The sequence below is a fragment of the Tympanuchus pallidicinctus genome, unplaced genomic scaffold (genome assembly GCF_026119805.1).
Source record: "Tympanuchus pallidicinctus isolate F22 unplaced genomic scaffold, pur_lepc_1.0 scaffold15, whole genome shotgun sequence".
Lineage (NCBI taxonomy): Eukaryota > Metazoa > Chordata > Aves > Galliformes > Phasianidae > Tympanuchus > Tympanuchus pallidicinctus.
In genome coordinates, this window is record NW_026294669.1 from 18,220,609 (window position 1) to 18,235,581 (window position 14,973).

A 14,973-nucleotide genomic window follows, 5' to 3' on the forward strand; every position below is an offset into this window, starting at 1 on the left:
TGTACTGTCAGTTGCTTTCTTTCGCATGACATGCAAACAAGTTTTCCTTTGTTTTGACTCATAGTCTGGTATCCCCACTGCAGATGCCAGCATTTTTAGGACAAACCAAATGTGTCTTTGCAGCGCTTGTCACTGTGGTATTGTCTGGTATTTCTTGGTTGAGATGGTTTATATCAATAAGTGTTAGAAGAGCAAGTTCTCTCTGTGAAAAAGAGACATTTTGCAAGGATTTCAAATATAAAATTCTGGAAGTTATCATTTCTGAATGTCCAGCTTTACTCACTTCAGAAGAGCTGTCTTTTTCTCAGTCTAGATGGACTTCATAGATGGAGTTTTATAAAAATGGATGTTCTTTTGTATGTTTCAGGTTAGACAGTCAGTTGGTAAAGCAGCAACTCTTGTGTACTTAGTTGGAATTTCTTTCATATGCTCACAGTTTTAGAGTTTAGAAGATACCACCATCAAGCAGCCTGTGGTGCAGCACTAGAACACTATGAGGAACTACTTTAATGATGAGATGCATAGAAACACTCATACAACTTCAGAAGAAAAATTAGGTAATGTTTTTGCAAAACGGAAGTACCAGTTATATAGGAATATTCACACATCAGGTGGAAGTTTTTCTTCTGGAAGACAATTAAGTCTGGAGATTTACACTGTATTTCAAGAACTAATTACTGCAGTTGTTAATATGTCACCATGGTAATATGTAGAAAAAAAATCTTGCAGATTTAGTATATCATTTAAATTCTTGTTAATTTAAGAGATGTACTGGAAGATTTAGTTATTTGGGAATTTATCCAGTTATATGCTTAATGTCTTTTTCTTCCTGTTCCATATGTACCACTCAACTTACATAGCACAGGTAACAGCAAGTGTGTACAGAAAATGGTTCAGAATAGCATATTAAAAAGCAAGCAAGAAAGAAAACAACAAGAATTTCTTGGTGTTCTGCCTTCAAGTCTGTAAAAATCTGCAAAAGCAGTGTGGTGGTTCTCAGAAGAATGCAGGAGGTCTGTGCTGCTTCGGAAGAGCTAAAACAGTGGCTGCCCACAGAGGTTGCTATTTGTGAGTTTCCTGCAGGACAGGAGGTGAGTGGAAGGAATCCAAATATGTAAATGTGCTCAAATTTCAATGTGACTCAGTAGTTCATCACACTGTGATGGGCAGAACCTGGGAGCATGCATAGAGGGATTTTCTGCTCTGCACCATCAGTTCAGGCTTTTCTAGTGCAGGTGGAGGGTGCTGTTTCCCTAACTCATGCTGATGTTTTTTTGGTGCTCTTTTGTTGTTCTGCATGATGTTATTTGCACCTTTATCTTATTTTACACTGCTTACCTTTGTCAGTATGTTGCCTCCTGAAGTGTATTTCACAAAAGAGAATGCCAATTTGTGCTCAGGTACGGAGGAGCCCTGGATGATTTTAATGTGATTATCACAGGTTATTTTTTCAGAGATCCTATGTTTATTTTATTGGGGAATTTTAAAGTATAAACACACCCTTTATTAAAAAATGTAAGACATATCAAATGAATAATGCTATGAGTAGTGAGAATGAAATTAGAATGCATGTTGGGCTAATTTAGGTGTCAGAATTCTTACTAGTGATTGAACATTCCCTCTGCACTCTCAAAGCCATTCCCCAGTGAAAACTTAAATGCTAAGCAGCTGCCTTTAAGTTTGATAATACTGAACCTTTCTGTGCAAGGCAAATGCAAATTAATTCTGCAAACGAGATTATTTTATTTTTACACGTGTTCTGTGAAGCTTAGCTATGCATATGTTAGAGGGGCAGAGGCTTAGCACTAGAGAATAGCTGGCTTTCCCTAGTTAGTTGCTGCTGGTCTGTTGGAGGAGTCACAATATTTGCTTTGCTTTGCACAAAGGAAACAAGTGAGGCTGGCTGTAGGAGGCAGCCCGTGCTTGTGGAAACCATTGAAGAACGTTGTGAAAATATGCTTTAGAAAGTAGTATGCTAGTAATATGCTAATAGAAGAAAAGCACAGAAAGATTTTCTTGGAAGGTCCTACTTTCATGAAATTCAGAGTTAATGTTCAGTGTGAGACGCTATGGATTTCCACATAAAACAGACTGCAGAAACCCCTAAGATTAGGTACGCTGGCAAAATAAACAGATGGAGGTAAAGTGTTCTGAGGGAAGAGTAACCCTACAGGTGCAGAGACAGTGGGAGAAAAAATTGAAAATAAATAGAGCTGACAAAAATTTTGGAACATTAAGCACAGCAAATTGGACTAGAGCTTGTATTGTTAGATGTCAGGAGAAAAAACTGCCAGTGCAGTTGTGAGACAATCTGAAAAGGTAACGTTCAGAAGGAAAGATGACTGTCTCCTCTGTACAGCTTGAGTGCTGATGGTCTCAGTAGCCTTCTTGATTCAGAGATATCAGAGCAGCCATCAAAAGACTGATTAATATATTTTAAAATAGGTAATGCTTCAAACACTGCATTTTATATGCAAAATCAAAAAACAGAGGCATTGTAGCAGACTCTTCAGAGTTGCATTAGGCCTGAAAGTAAGGATTATCTGCACTCAAATGAGCGTTCAAATAAATAATAATTTTCTCAAAGTTAGAGTTTTGAGTCTACAGTATTTTAGCATAAATGAATTGTTCAAAAATCAAAATAGAAATAAAATCTTAAAAATAGAAGAGATTCCTCCACACACCCCATTACTGGGAGTCAGCTTCCTTAGTTTTCAGTTCAGTGAGGCATCTAAGCACACAGCTAACCTCCTCCCTGATTAGTAGTCATATAGACACATTTCAGTTGCCTTGATGTCACTGAAGAGTTGTGCAGCTGAAACTGTAATCAATATAGACATAAAATAGAGTTGACATTCCTGTTTCTTGGAGTATTATATTCCATAGCAATCTGCACAGAAATGATGACCAGATCTGACCACCTGCTTAGACTGATTATTCATCTGGGGGCTCTGCTTGTGAGAGGTGATGACCCAGTAAGTCAAAAACCCCATAAATAGGAGAGGTCCAGGAAAAACAGATTCCTGCCTTGCTGAAATTCCCAGGGCATCTGCCTGTGGCCACTGAGATTGCTGACAGTTAAATCTTTAAAATATCTGTGTGCTACTCTTGCAACCAGCACAAAACAGAGCTTTTGTGCCATATTTAAGCCAATTTTTGCAGTCTTCCCACTTAAATATCAATAATTAAGAAATCCTGAAATCAGGAGAGAAATTCTGATCTTTCCTAATCAAAATTTCATCAGCACTCTTCTGTGTCTACCAAACTAATACTTTTCAGTCTAATTTCTGGGTTCATTTGGAAGATTACGTCCCCTTTTAACTCCAAGTGACAGTCATGTTAATTACTGCTGCTCTCTTAAGGTATCTTTGAAAGAGCTGCAGAAGGGTTTGCTATTTTCTGGTTGTATTGGCCTAATCTCTCATCTGTGTAATTTTAATCTAATTTAATTCAGCCAAATACTGACCCTGCTATAGCTGCCAACATCGAAGCATCTTGGATTACATGCTGTGCACTCTCTGATCAGAGAAATAAGATCAGCAGTGTTTGCTACTAGGACTTTTGAATTGTTTTCACAAAACAAGGATCCATTAATTCAGTTAAGGTTCCTTTGGTGCCTTCTGTGCTATAATCATTCACCTTTCTTCTTTCTTTATTCAGTTTTCCTTCCTTATATATGGATTTCCTGTTTTGTACCAAACAGTACAGTTGAGAAATTTCAGTTGAAGGAAATTTCAGCAGGACCAGCTGAGGCAGAAAAACTAATATTCTTACATAAATTGCATGAACATTGACTGCAAATTCGGTATTCTTGATTTGTTGCAGTGCCACTAGTAGAGTACTTAGTGAAGGTGGTGCCTGCAGTCCCAAACAGACTGTCAGAACCATGGGCTAACTCCTGAGAAGTCTGGAGCCTAAAATGACAGATAATTGCTGCAGAGTTGCAGATGACAGCATTGAGGACTGCGTGTCAGAAGCGATTTACCTTTCCTGTAGAAGCAGGATTTTATCAGATGGCTTGTCTGTCTATGCGCAAAGTATAGGATAATACAGGCTGGTAAGTCATGCTAATGGTGGCTAATGTTAAAATAACAGAATAATCAGTTTGCTGCCTTGTCTTTGCATTAATGGGTCTGTGTCGGACTTGGAATTAGACACGCAAGCTTGTTAGCTTCATTTGGAAGAGCAAGTATTAGCTACTTATCTGTTCTTATTTTTAATAGATGACATAATCACTTATTTAATAGGCAGTACACCACTCACAAGGTCTCCTCTCTATCACTTCTGCGTTCTCCTTGCTTAGCCAAAAAGTTGATGTATGCAGTCTGGTCTTAAATGCCTGAAATCTTTTTGGTAATGGCCTTTGGTTTTAAGTAAATAGAACACACTTCTAAGTAAGTCAAAGCAATAGCAACAAATAATTGGTATTTGTTTAACAGGCCTCTTTCTCTGCTGAGACAGTTATTCCAGCTGAAGCTCTGGTGCAGAAGATACAGGATACTGAAGAACTGGGCCCATGATGCAGTACTTGGTGCAAAAGAGTTTGTTGAGCCAAGTCAGCCAACGTGCATGTTTCCTTACCAAAAAGTGAGTCAATAGCAATTAGCATTGTTCAACACACTGTGATCTGAGAAAAGGGAAATTGGATTAACACTAATTGCATCTTATTTCAATTCATCATTTCGGTGTACAGACACTTTAAAATATACATAAGGCCATATGAAAAACAGCGTGCACTTACATGATTAAACATTATAACATAATATCCCTAAAAATGTAGCAATCTAATGCTCAACTGAAATATGACATATCCAATAGTGTTGAAACACCAATAGCTGCATTAGAAATCAGCAGCCAGGTAAAGGGGAGAGCCACAGATCCATGCCCCACACTGAAGGAAGGGTGAGCAGAGCACAACTGTTATCCTACTACTGATTATCAGCAGCCAACGAGACAACAAAATAGCATAACTGAGGACTGGGGCAAGCTCACGTTCACTAGGAAGAGTGTAAAGAAGAGATGAGATATTGCTGTGAAGAGAAATTGCACTGTTTCAGGACAAAAACAGATCTGTGGGAAGCCAGGCTTCATCTGGAACAACTTGCTTGGAACATCTTGAGCTTATAAAGCTCAAGATTCTGAAGTGCTTTCTGTGGATAATTTTTAGATTGATTAGAGATAATAAGAAGAACAAATTCCCACTGTCTGGCAATCAAAGCTGTTTCCCAAAATATTTCAGCCATAAAATCCTGTTTCAGCAGTAAAGCATAATATATAATTGGGTTGCAACTCTTTCTTTCAACAAGGTAAGAGAGTATTACAATAACTTATTTAGTATAGATTATTCATAAGGATAGAACATATACTGTAATCTGCCTGTGGGACTAAATGACTTATGTATGCACAGGTTTGTTATATCAAGTTCAGCAGGAATTTAAATCACTCACAAATGAGTGCATAGTGATTTTAGAGAATTATAACAGTGGGACTAATTTAGAAAATTTCAGGGTATTGAATAAATTCATAAAGTTTACTGAAGCATCAGGGAAGATACTAAGTAATATAAACAATTGAAACATGATGGAAGCACAGCATAACTTCTGTGTCCTTCTTAGTTATCATGAGTGTAGCTAATACTTATTCATTTTGTCTCAAATTCTGCCCTCAAATTTACAGTGATTCACAGTTAATATATCTTAAATCCACTACTTTTTCCTAGATTTTTTGCATTGTTATGAGATAAATTTGATGAGGCTCTGAGCATACTTGTTGATGAGTACTAGCAGTTTTCTCTGTAGTCAGTAGTAGTAGCTGGTCAGTGAATTTCAGCTTGAGCCTCAGTAGCTGAATACAGGTAGATAATTTGAAAGAGAAGACAATATTCAGGGCCGTGCAAATTATTTATTTTAAATTTATAAAAAAAAAAATAACCCTTTTCTGACTTTGGCAAAAATAGAATCTCTCTGATCAAGATAGCCGTGATCCTACTAAAAGATAGAACACTCCCAGCTGGAGGGAGATGGACGACTGTCATAGTCTCTGAGCTGCATTTTGCTTTTAAGCTCAAGAGCTTGTCCCATAAGCTCTTTAAGACACTTCAGTCTGTGTGCTGTTCAGTATTCTGGGGTCCCAATAATCACATTTATTGAGTCAATATATATTATTATTCCTAGTTGGCCCTACTATTATTGGATAAAGATGTGTTGTGCAACTTCATAACAAACATGAAATTCCAAATTGACACATTCCAGTGTGTGAAGATTTTTAAGTGCAATTGCTAAAGGCACAAAACTTTTAAGCATTTATGACAAATATTCAACTAGCATGTAGGCTGTTTGAGATGTCACAAGTGTGACACACACTACTTTGTGTTTCATAATAACAAATATACTGCATATAATTCCTTTCTAGCCTTTACCCACCTTTGGAATGCCTAGCTTTTTTCTAGAGGAAGCAAAATCTACATCTAATTTGCCTTGGAAAATATAAACATTCATTATTCAAATTCCAAAAGGAGTTGCAAAGGTTTAAATTACACACAATAAACATTTTAAACTGTAGTGCTTGCTTTAGGGGTACGCACAGAATATTTACAACCAGGCACATCTCTTCTATCCGATATTGCACTGGAATTTACATGCCTAGGAATTATTTATCATTTATTTTATGTTCTGTGCAGAGCAATCTTGGCAAAGTAATTTCATTAGAAGCCATAAACAAACTACTCATGCCTGGAATGAACGTGAAAAGAAGAAATGATGGCAGATGGAAGGAAAACAGCAGTAAGTCTGAGTGCTTGTCTTTGTTAGAGCCTTTTTCAGTGATTTTTTTTTCACCCTGTGAAGATGACATGCTTCAGAGTGCACCTAAGCAATATGTAAGCTCCTAGTGGGAAAGTTCTATTTGAAAGCATGGCAGTAAGGTGGCTGCATAGTGCTTTTTTGCTTGCGCTCAAGAGCTCTTAAATATTTCTTACCAGTGCAGCTAAGAATTGCTTGGCACAGGCAGATGCAGAAGGGTAGGAACATGCCTGAAAATGAATTCAGGCATTCTGAATTAGAGGGATGACACAGTTAGTGAGAAGTCAAAGAGATAGGAATTTTTAACATGGAGGATGAGGGATTCTATATGAGAAAGGTGGTAGGAAGAGTACCAGCAACACGAGTAATACAGTAGTCACAGCTCCCATGAGAGAAGACAAGTAAGAATTACAGAGCTAGTGGAATGCCTTTAAACTGGCTGGTCTACTAACTCAACTGAAAGTGTTTCAGAAAACGTTGTTTTTTGTTAATAGTAACAGCTAGCACAAATGTTTTTTGTTTGCTTGGGACTTTTGTTCTGACTGCCCACCTCACACCCTCTGCTCATTTGGTTTCCACTTTCCTTTTGGGATGACAATCTCAGAAAGCAAACAGAAATAATACATTACTCATCTTTTGTAAAACTCTTAAATGAAAACTTAGCTGTTTGCTTCATATCCGTATTTAGAAGTCTGAAAACACTTAGTTGAGGAAGCAGTTGATTATAATGTTGTTCCAAAAATGATCTAAAATGTTCTGTTATCACAGTGGACTAAAATACTGTTTTAATTATTTTTCTTTATTTAGAAATTAGAGAATTAGAGTAAGACATGGATAAATACATATTTTCACAGCACAGGAAGGAAAAATAAAAGTGCTTTATAGCTAGAAGCAATTATAAGTTAATTTTAAGTAGACTGTTTAAAAGACAAAGCAGTGAAGGCTTTTCTGATGTTGGCAATAAATGCAGAAAAATTGTTAGTTTCTCTCACTTTCAGCTGGAACTCTGATATACAATCCAGAGGAGGAGTACACGAAGTCACTAAAACAAGAAAGATTAGAAAAATCAGATCACTTTTATTAAAAGCATATGTGCTTTTTCCAGACTTGTGAATTATATAGATTGCAGACTGTGTTCTGTTTTACCTTCCCTTATTATTATTTTTGAGGAATCTATTAAATTATTTTCTTTCAGTGAAGACAAAGCTTCCAATGAACACACAATTTCTGTTTGTTTTTTTTTTTTATTTCCAGACCTCCTGCTTGGTGCTGTGCTCCTGTTTCAATTGTAGCAATTTGCATCCTGCCTCAAAGACTGAAATGCATTCCTAAACATTTCTGTTGCTCTGCAGGTGGGCATATTGAAAACTGATGTAGCCCAGCAAGTGATAACCTCTTCACTTCAACACAGTTTGGACTTAAATTAATGAAAAATGAAGTCTATTCCGTCTGTACCCAGAGGCACAGAAAGACTGGTGCATCCACCTGTCCCCGCATCTCCCTCCTGCTTTGCTTGATACAAAGTAAACAGCAACTTCACAAACTAAGGACAGTGCAGGTAAGCAGTGAAGTTTTCTTTATAAGCAAGGGTAACTTCATTAAGAACATATTAGTGCTGCATTTTTTTCACTCTTAAGTTAGAAGATAAAAGTTACAAGTAAACTGTACTTATTGTTGTTTCTCCCTTTTTTCATATATACACATCAGATTCTGTCCTCAAATTTAAGAACTTAAAATTCACATACCTTCATAATCTCCCTGTTCATTTATGGAAAGGGTAAACACATACGGCTTGTCGGGATCTTTGTGGTCAATATGTCTGAATATAAACTGTAACTGCTCATCTAAAGCAAACAAACAACTCATTAACACCACTAACTTTGGATGGAGAGCCTAAGTGATGAATCAAAACATAGTATTAAGATACAGTTAGAATACTTGCAAATTCAATAAACCTAGTCTCTTTGCAAGACAAATGTATTTTAATATACCACCTTTTGTCTTTTGAGAGGCTTACTTGGAGTTGGCAGTTACTGAACATTGCTTCCTTAGCTTTACTTTATCTTTACAAAGATATTCAAACTGCTCTTACATAACAAAAGCAACTGGGACAGTGACACAGACCCAGACTATGCCTGCTAATCAATCAGTGCAGGTTGTCAGTGATAAGTGGTGTATACAAATGTAATGAAAGAAAGGAAAATGACTCAATATAACCCACTAGAGAAGCCCAAGGAAGCATATTTCAGGCAATTCTTCTGTTGTGCCAGCTGCGACTTCTCTGCATAATCCAGTGTTAACCAGATTATATCAGAGCATTTGGAAAACAAAGAAACTAACATAACTTACTATGAATTCTGCGTATTTCCAATCCAAGTCGCTCTTCAAACAGCTCTTTAGATTTGCACAGTCGTTCCACTCTCTCCTTAGTGGCTTTGTTTTTAGATGATATTACTAGAATTTTAAAAACCGCCAAAAATATGAAAGTAAAGGTTAGCAAAACACACCAACATTGTGAACAGCAGAAAAGTCAAGTGCTAGCACTGAAAACAATTCCTCCTCTGATTAAGAAACTCTACTTACTTTCCTTTTTCTTCATCAATTCTTCTTTAAGCTTTTGTATACTGTCAGTCAACTCCTTCTTTTGCTCTTCTTCGTGGTTTAGATTAGATTTTATTTCCGTCAAATGTATTTCATTTTCTGATATGTGTTTGTTTTGCTGGAGAATCTCTGACAGGAAACAAGAAAATATGAACATTTACGGCTGATTAAGTATGTCTCCACTATTTAGTAATTATCTATATAGTTTGTGATTATTTATTTGAATAAAATCTAGTGAAATGCATGCTACCTCAGCAGGATAGAAAAGTCAGCATGACTGAGAGCATCAAACATTGTCATAAAGTAAAAGTTGTTCAGAAAAAAAGCAACAGAGAAGCAAGCTCCTCTGATGCTTCAGTGACATAGAGAAGGTTTCTGGTGCCAGAACTGGTTACATCTTCAAAACATGAGGATGATGGATCTTCACAGATAAATTACTCAACAGAAACCCCTAAGGTAAGGAAACACTCACTGATATTATGATGCAACTATTTTTTTCTGAGATTCTGAAATTCAGTTACAATATTTTGAACTAATACTCCTAGATAGTCAACTGCATTTTATTAAGAGGCACAAGTAACCTCACAGTATTTAACTCTACTTTCTGGTTTTAAGTGTAATTCCCTGTTCATCCTTCAGCAATGAAAACACTGTATAGAAAACTTTTAATCAGCCTTTATCTTTTCTGAATGAGCAATTAAGTTCTGCAGCAAATAGCTCCTGACTTGCAGTTTACACCCCGTGTCTGAATGCAATTGGCTTTGATTCTATCTTCACTGTGACTTTGCAAGTTACCTTTTAAAACTTGAAGTATGTCATCCAGCTGTACTCAATTTCAGAAAAGTGAGACAATAAGTAAAACACCATACTGTACCATTTCTGTACTCCTGAATTTTATCAATCATCAGGTCCCCTTCTTTCAGCTTCTTGGTCCATCTCTCTGTAGGGAAGAGACTGCAGTTACCTGATGAACTCTGACAGTAACGCGGAGAACACGAGACGCCATGAACGCAGGCGTTCTTACCTGACAGCACCTGTATGGACTCCTTGCACGAGTCTCTCAGTGCTAAAGTCTGATTGATCTGTTCGGTGCCATAAACGCTTTTTAATTCAGTCCAAAATTCTTTCATTTCCCGCTCAACGACTGTTATTTCATCTTCTGTCTTTACAGCAGACATGATGCTTCAACGCATAAGCAAACGCTGAGCCGAGACGCAAGCCAACAGTAGCAACTGTACCCAACGTTAACGGGAGAGCTCCAGGGTCCCGCGTGAGTTGCCAATAACCTTTTCCTTTACGTCGTCTCCGTCACCAACCAGTGACGGCGGTAGCTAGGTTTCCTTTGCCGCCGCAGCGGCGGCTATCCTGGCCAGAAGGCTCCGCGCGGAACAGTACCGGCAGTTCCCGCGGTACTGCTGCCGCCGCGCTCCTGCGGCTCAAGCCGGGCGCCCCCCGCGCGGAGCTGCTGGCAGCGGCCGCACCCGCAGCTTTCAAACCTCGGGCGCCTTCCCGCCTCTCTAACGGCTGAGCGCCGCTCCGCAACAAGCGCGCAGTCGATTGGCCCGGAGTCCTTCCTGCTGGCGGCCGCGGGGCGCTCTGGGAGTTTTCGGGAGGCGGGTCGGTCCCCGTGCTCTTCGCCAACCGCTGATGAGAGCCTGTGGAGGCGGGGGCGGCCGAAAGGGCGGCTATGATGTTGCTGCGGGTTCGAGCCGGGGGCTCGCGGTGCCAAACCGTGTGGGGCTCGCCCCCTGCAGTGCTTACACACGCCCACTTGCGGGGCAGCGGCGAGTGAAGTCAGTGTCAGCAGTGGAACAGGACGGCGCCTTTATGTGCCGCCGAAGCCAGAACTCGTTCGGTATCCAGTTAGAGAGTTCCGAGAACATGCTTGGGCAGCCCGCTGGTGTTTGCTGGTACCCCAGTCACTTTTTGATTCTCCAAACCCAGGTTATCCCGTAGGTGGGGAGTTACTCATCTGTTACCTAAAGAGAGACAGACCGAGGACTGGGCAGTCCTTGGTAGCAGCAGAAGCAGAGTCCTTAGTGCTGCCTGTGCTCAGTCACGTTTTGGCACCGCCAGTGCTCACCGACACCACAGCCCACTTTCCAGTGCCAGTGCTCCCTCTGGGCTCTGGCTGAGCACTGCTTGTGACCCAGGTACCAGCCTTTGATTGTTGTGGGACTTTCTTAGTGATCAGCTTGTAGCCGTGGCTAATGAATTCCTGCTTTTTACTTAATTTAGTGCCGTTTGTATGCTCTCAAAATAATGTAAATATTCGTGTTTTGAGGATTGCTATCTGAAGCCGTTAGTCTTCCCTCCCTGAAGCGCTAAGCGCAATCTCAGCTGAAGCACTGTTGGTTGTGTTATTCTTGGACAGAGTTACTGCTGGTGGATAAACCCGTTGTGTTTCTGTCTCAGTCAACTTGGACACCTGTTCTCCAGTTTCCTAGCACCAGCAGCACCAAAAGTAACATTAGACTAGTGTTCCCTATCTTCTTGAGGCTTGTATGCACTAGGGTTGGGCTGGTTATTACAAGTACCGAGCCATGTATTGATTTGGGCACAGCATATGGCTTTTTTAAGTAGGACCATTGCTGTTCTTCAGGGCCAGGTTGGTTGTGGCCCTTGGCACTCTTATCTAGTGCCTCATGCTGCATTTATTGGTTGGCAACCCTGCCCACAGCAGGGGGCTGTAACTAGGTGATCTTTGAGGTCTCTTCCAACCCAAGCCTTCTGTGATTCTGTTCTTTTCCCAACCCAACCTTAGACCTAACTGAGTGAACTGAGTGAAAACTGTCAGTATAACATTTAAATGTCGCCCCTGATACAACTGCCTTTCTTCTTTGGGCTCCTAACTGTCTGAATATGCTATTTTCCTAAATCTAGTTGTTAAGCAAATACAAATTCAACTAATCTAAACAAACGCTAACCTCTAATGTCTTTTGACAGTCTGATTCCATCAAAAACTAACCCAACCTAACTCTGGACCAGGAATTTGTTCTCAGATGTGTTATTTTCTAAATGTTTGGTGTACTCAAGCCATGCAGTAATGCATGGAAGAAAGTTTTGACAGTGATTTACCCTGTTTGCATCTCTGTGAGATTTGCTGTAGGCAATGCAATTGTTGTGATTTCCCCCTTTCTGTACTTTTTAGTTCTTTTTGGGTGTATGTGTGTGAAATGTGGTTAAAATTGTGGTGATGGCAACAGCAGGTGACAGATGCTTGCAACCAAGCTGAGGGGCATGCTTCTCCAAACAAAAAAGTCTGTAGCTTTATTGTATTGCTAGCTGCAAGTCCTTACCTGATATTGTGGTGCTGAAGACAAGGTTAGGTGAGAGTTTCAGCGCAAGGTCAAGAAGCTGCTGCAGCTTGGATGGAAACTGTTCTGGGTACATAAAATTGAGGAGCTGGTGCTTGTAAGCAGACTCAGCGTGGCAGGCCTCTAATCTCAGTGGGCTAATGTTGATAGGGTTAGTTTCAGAGGCTAGAGAATAGCAGTAAATAAGGCAGAGTGATCTCATTGGAAAGGGAACAAAAAATTACAGTGGAGGTTGTTGCCCTAACGGGTCCAGACTCCATGGCTTCCTTCAGTTTATGAAACCTGAAGGCTAAGTTATACTTTTTACTCGCTCTTAAACTCTTGATTGCTTGTGGTACCAAAAACGTACTTTCTCATACTTGAAATTATAATAACATCCCTTAGCTTTGACTGTTTCAGGAACATGCCAGAACTGTATTCTGTGTTTTGTTTGTATCATTTACATCATTACATGTACAAGTAAACAGGAATATATACAATATTAAAGTCTGGCAGTTATTGTTGGAAATGGAGTTCCAACAATATAATAGTTTATACCAAGGAAAGAAGAATTGCAGTAGCTAGGAAAGATCAGATTAAGATCAGATCAGAACCAGGAGAAAGTAGTTTGTGCTAGCTTTTGCTAACTCTCCACTGGTTAGTCTGGCCCACAGGAGTCCAATGTTCACCAGGGCAGCATGGGTCCTTGGTCCAACAAGGAGTGCTTGAGGGCATGAAATGTGAAAGAGAAGTAAGAGCTTCTTGAAAGACTCTTCTGTTCTGTAATCTGAAATTAACATGCATCTTCTTGGTGGCTCCATTTGGAGAATATCCATACCCAAGAAAATAGCTGTCCACTGTTGTGTGGAGGGTTTTCTAGTTAATCCTTGTAGCTGGTCCAGTGCCAATGAAAACACTGACGTGGAAATTAATGTTATTGTTCAATTAACTAAACATAATGGAGCAGAAATTTAGGCCCAGTACATAGGCTCCCATTAACAGTGATTTAGAAGATGTTTGCTTTGACGGCTTTTCTTTCCCTTGCAAACATTTGCTTTGCAACGTCTGACATTGGTTATGTAATGTTTGCTCTCATGTGTAGGTGTAAAGTAGCTGTAAACATTTTGTTCATTCTCCTGTGGTTCATCAACGTGATTTTGTTTCTTTGTTATTACCAATAATATAGAACATCTTTGATTATCTTTGTTTTTCCATATCTTGGAAAAATGAAGCAAGTTGCAATCTTTTTATGTGAGCAGAAATGATTTTAAAGGGTTTTTCATGTCAAAAGCTTTGATGTCAGAACATGTTTTGAATTATTTTTTTCCTTTCTATGCAGATCACTAGTTTTCCTTGCATTTGCACTTGCTAAAATACAGCAAATAGTTCTATTTTATGTATTATCTCAAGCGATTCAGAAGACTGGGAGCATTACACAGAACAGGAAGGAAAAGCCTATTGAGGAAGTAGCTCTTCATTGCTGGAGTTCAAAGTTGTTGTTAAGTGCAGTATTTCAATAGGTGTTTCTCTGTCTTGTCTCTGCTGGTTGCAGGAACTAAGAAAGCCTTGGATATCTCAGCCCTTTGTGGGTTGCTAGATGCCACGTGCAGGTCAGCAGTGACCCACGCATCAGCTGTCCATGCCTGCTGGACAAGGCAGGATCATGAGAGCTTCCAGGCACCACAAAAACATCACCTGAGCTGTCTATCTCACAGAAATCTGCTTACCTCTTCCCAACCCCTCCTGCTTTTTGTTTGTCAGATGTGGACTTTTTGAGTTGGTTTTTTTTGGAAACAAAAAATGCTTATAAATTATAATGTCTATAAAATGCTTTTATAAACATGATACCTCCTGTATATCCTAGATCTGAATGTAGGAGCTGCTGAAACAGTCAGAAGGAATGTAGGAGAAAACTAAAGTTTATTTATATGTTTGCTGTTAACTGTTAACAGCATAATGGTGTATTCAATAACTGTAATGGGTTGTCTTTCTATCTAAGCAGAAAGATAATTATCAACATATGAATCAGCAGCAAAATATTTACAGTGAAAATGGATGTCAGGGCTCTAGCATTTGTACCTGAGGAGGGTACCTCACTGAAGTGAGGCTGCTAAGACAAGCTCCTTCAGGCTCTGTGTCAATGGAGCATCTGGAGAGCCAAAGGAGTGCCTGAGCAGATCTGAGCGGAGGAGGTAGGGTTCTGCCTGAGCAGAAGGGTTCTGTCCTGGTGTATTTTTGTATCCAAGTGGTATCCAGAAGTAGTAAAAGCATGCAAA

The 14,973-nt window shown here is 39.5% G+C and overlaps 1 protein-coding gene across 1 annotated transcript; it reads right to left on the reverse strand.

Moving 5' to 3' along the window:
* Window positions 1-7,578: 7,578 nt before the first annotated feature.
* SPC25 (SPC25 component of NDC80 kinetochore complex) lies at window positions 7,579-10,917 on the reverse strand. Its single transcript, XM_052675011.1, has 6 exons — window positions 10,426-10,917; window positions 10,276-10,341; window positions 9,384-9,530; window positions 9,150-9,254; window positions 8,546-8,644; window positions 7,579-7,842 (listed from the first exon to the last, which is right to left on the reverse strand). Exons 1-6 carry the CDS (start codon window positions 10,577-10,579, stop codon window positions 7,709-7,711), a joined length of 705 nt encoding a protein of 234 aa, XP_052530971.1. The 5' UTR covers window positions 10,580-10,917; the 3' UTR covers window positions 7,579-7,708.
* Window positions 10,918-14,973: the final 4,056 nt, after the last annotated feature.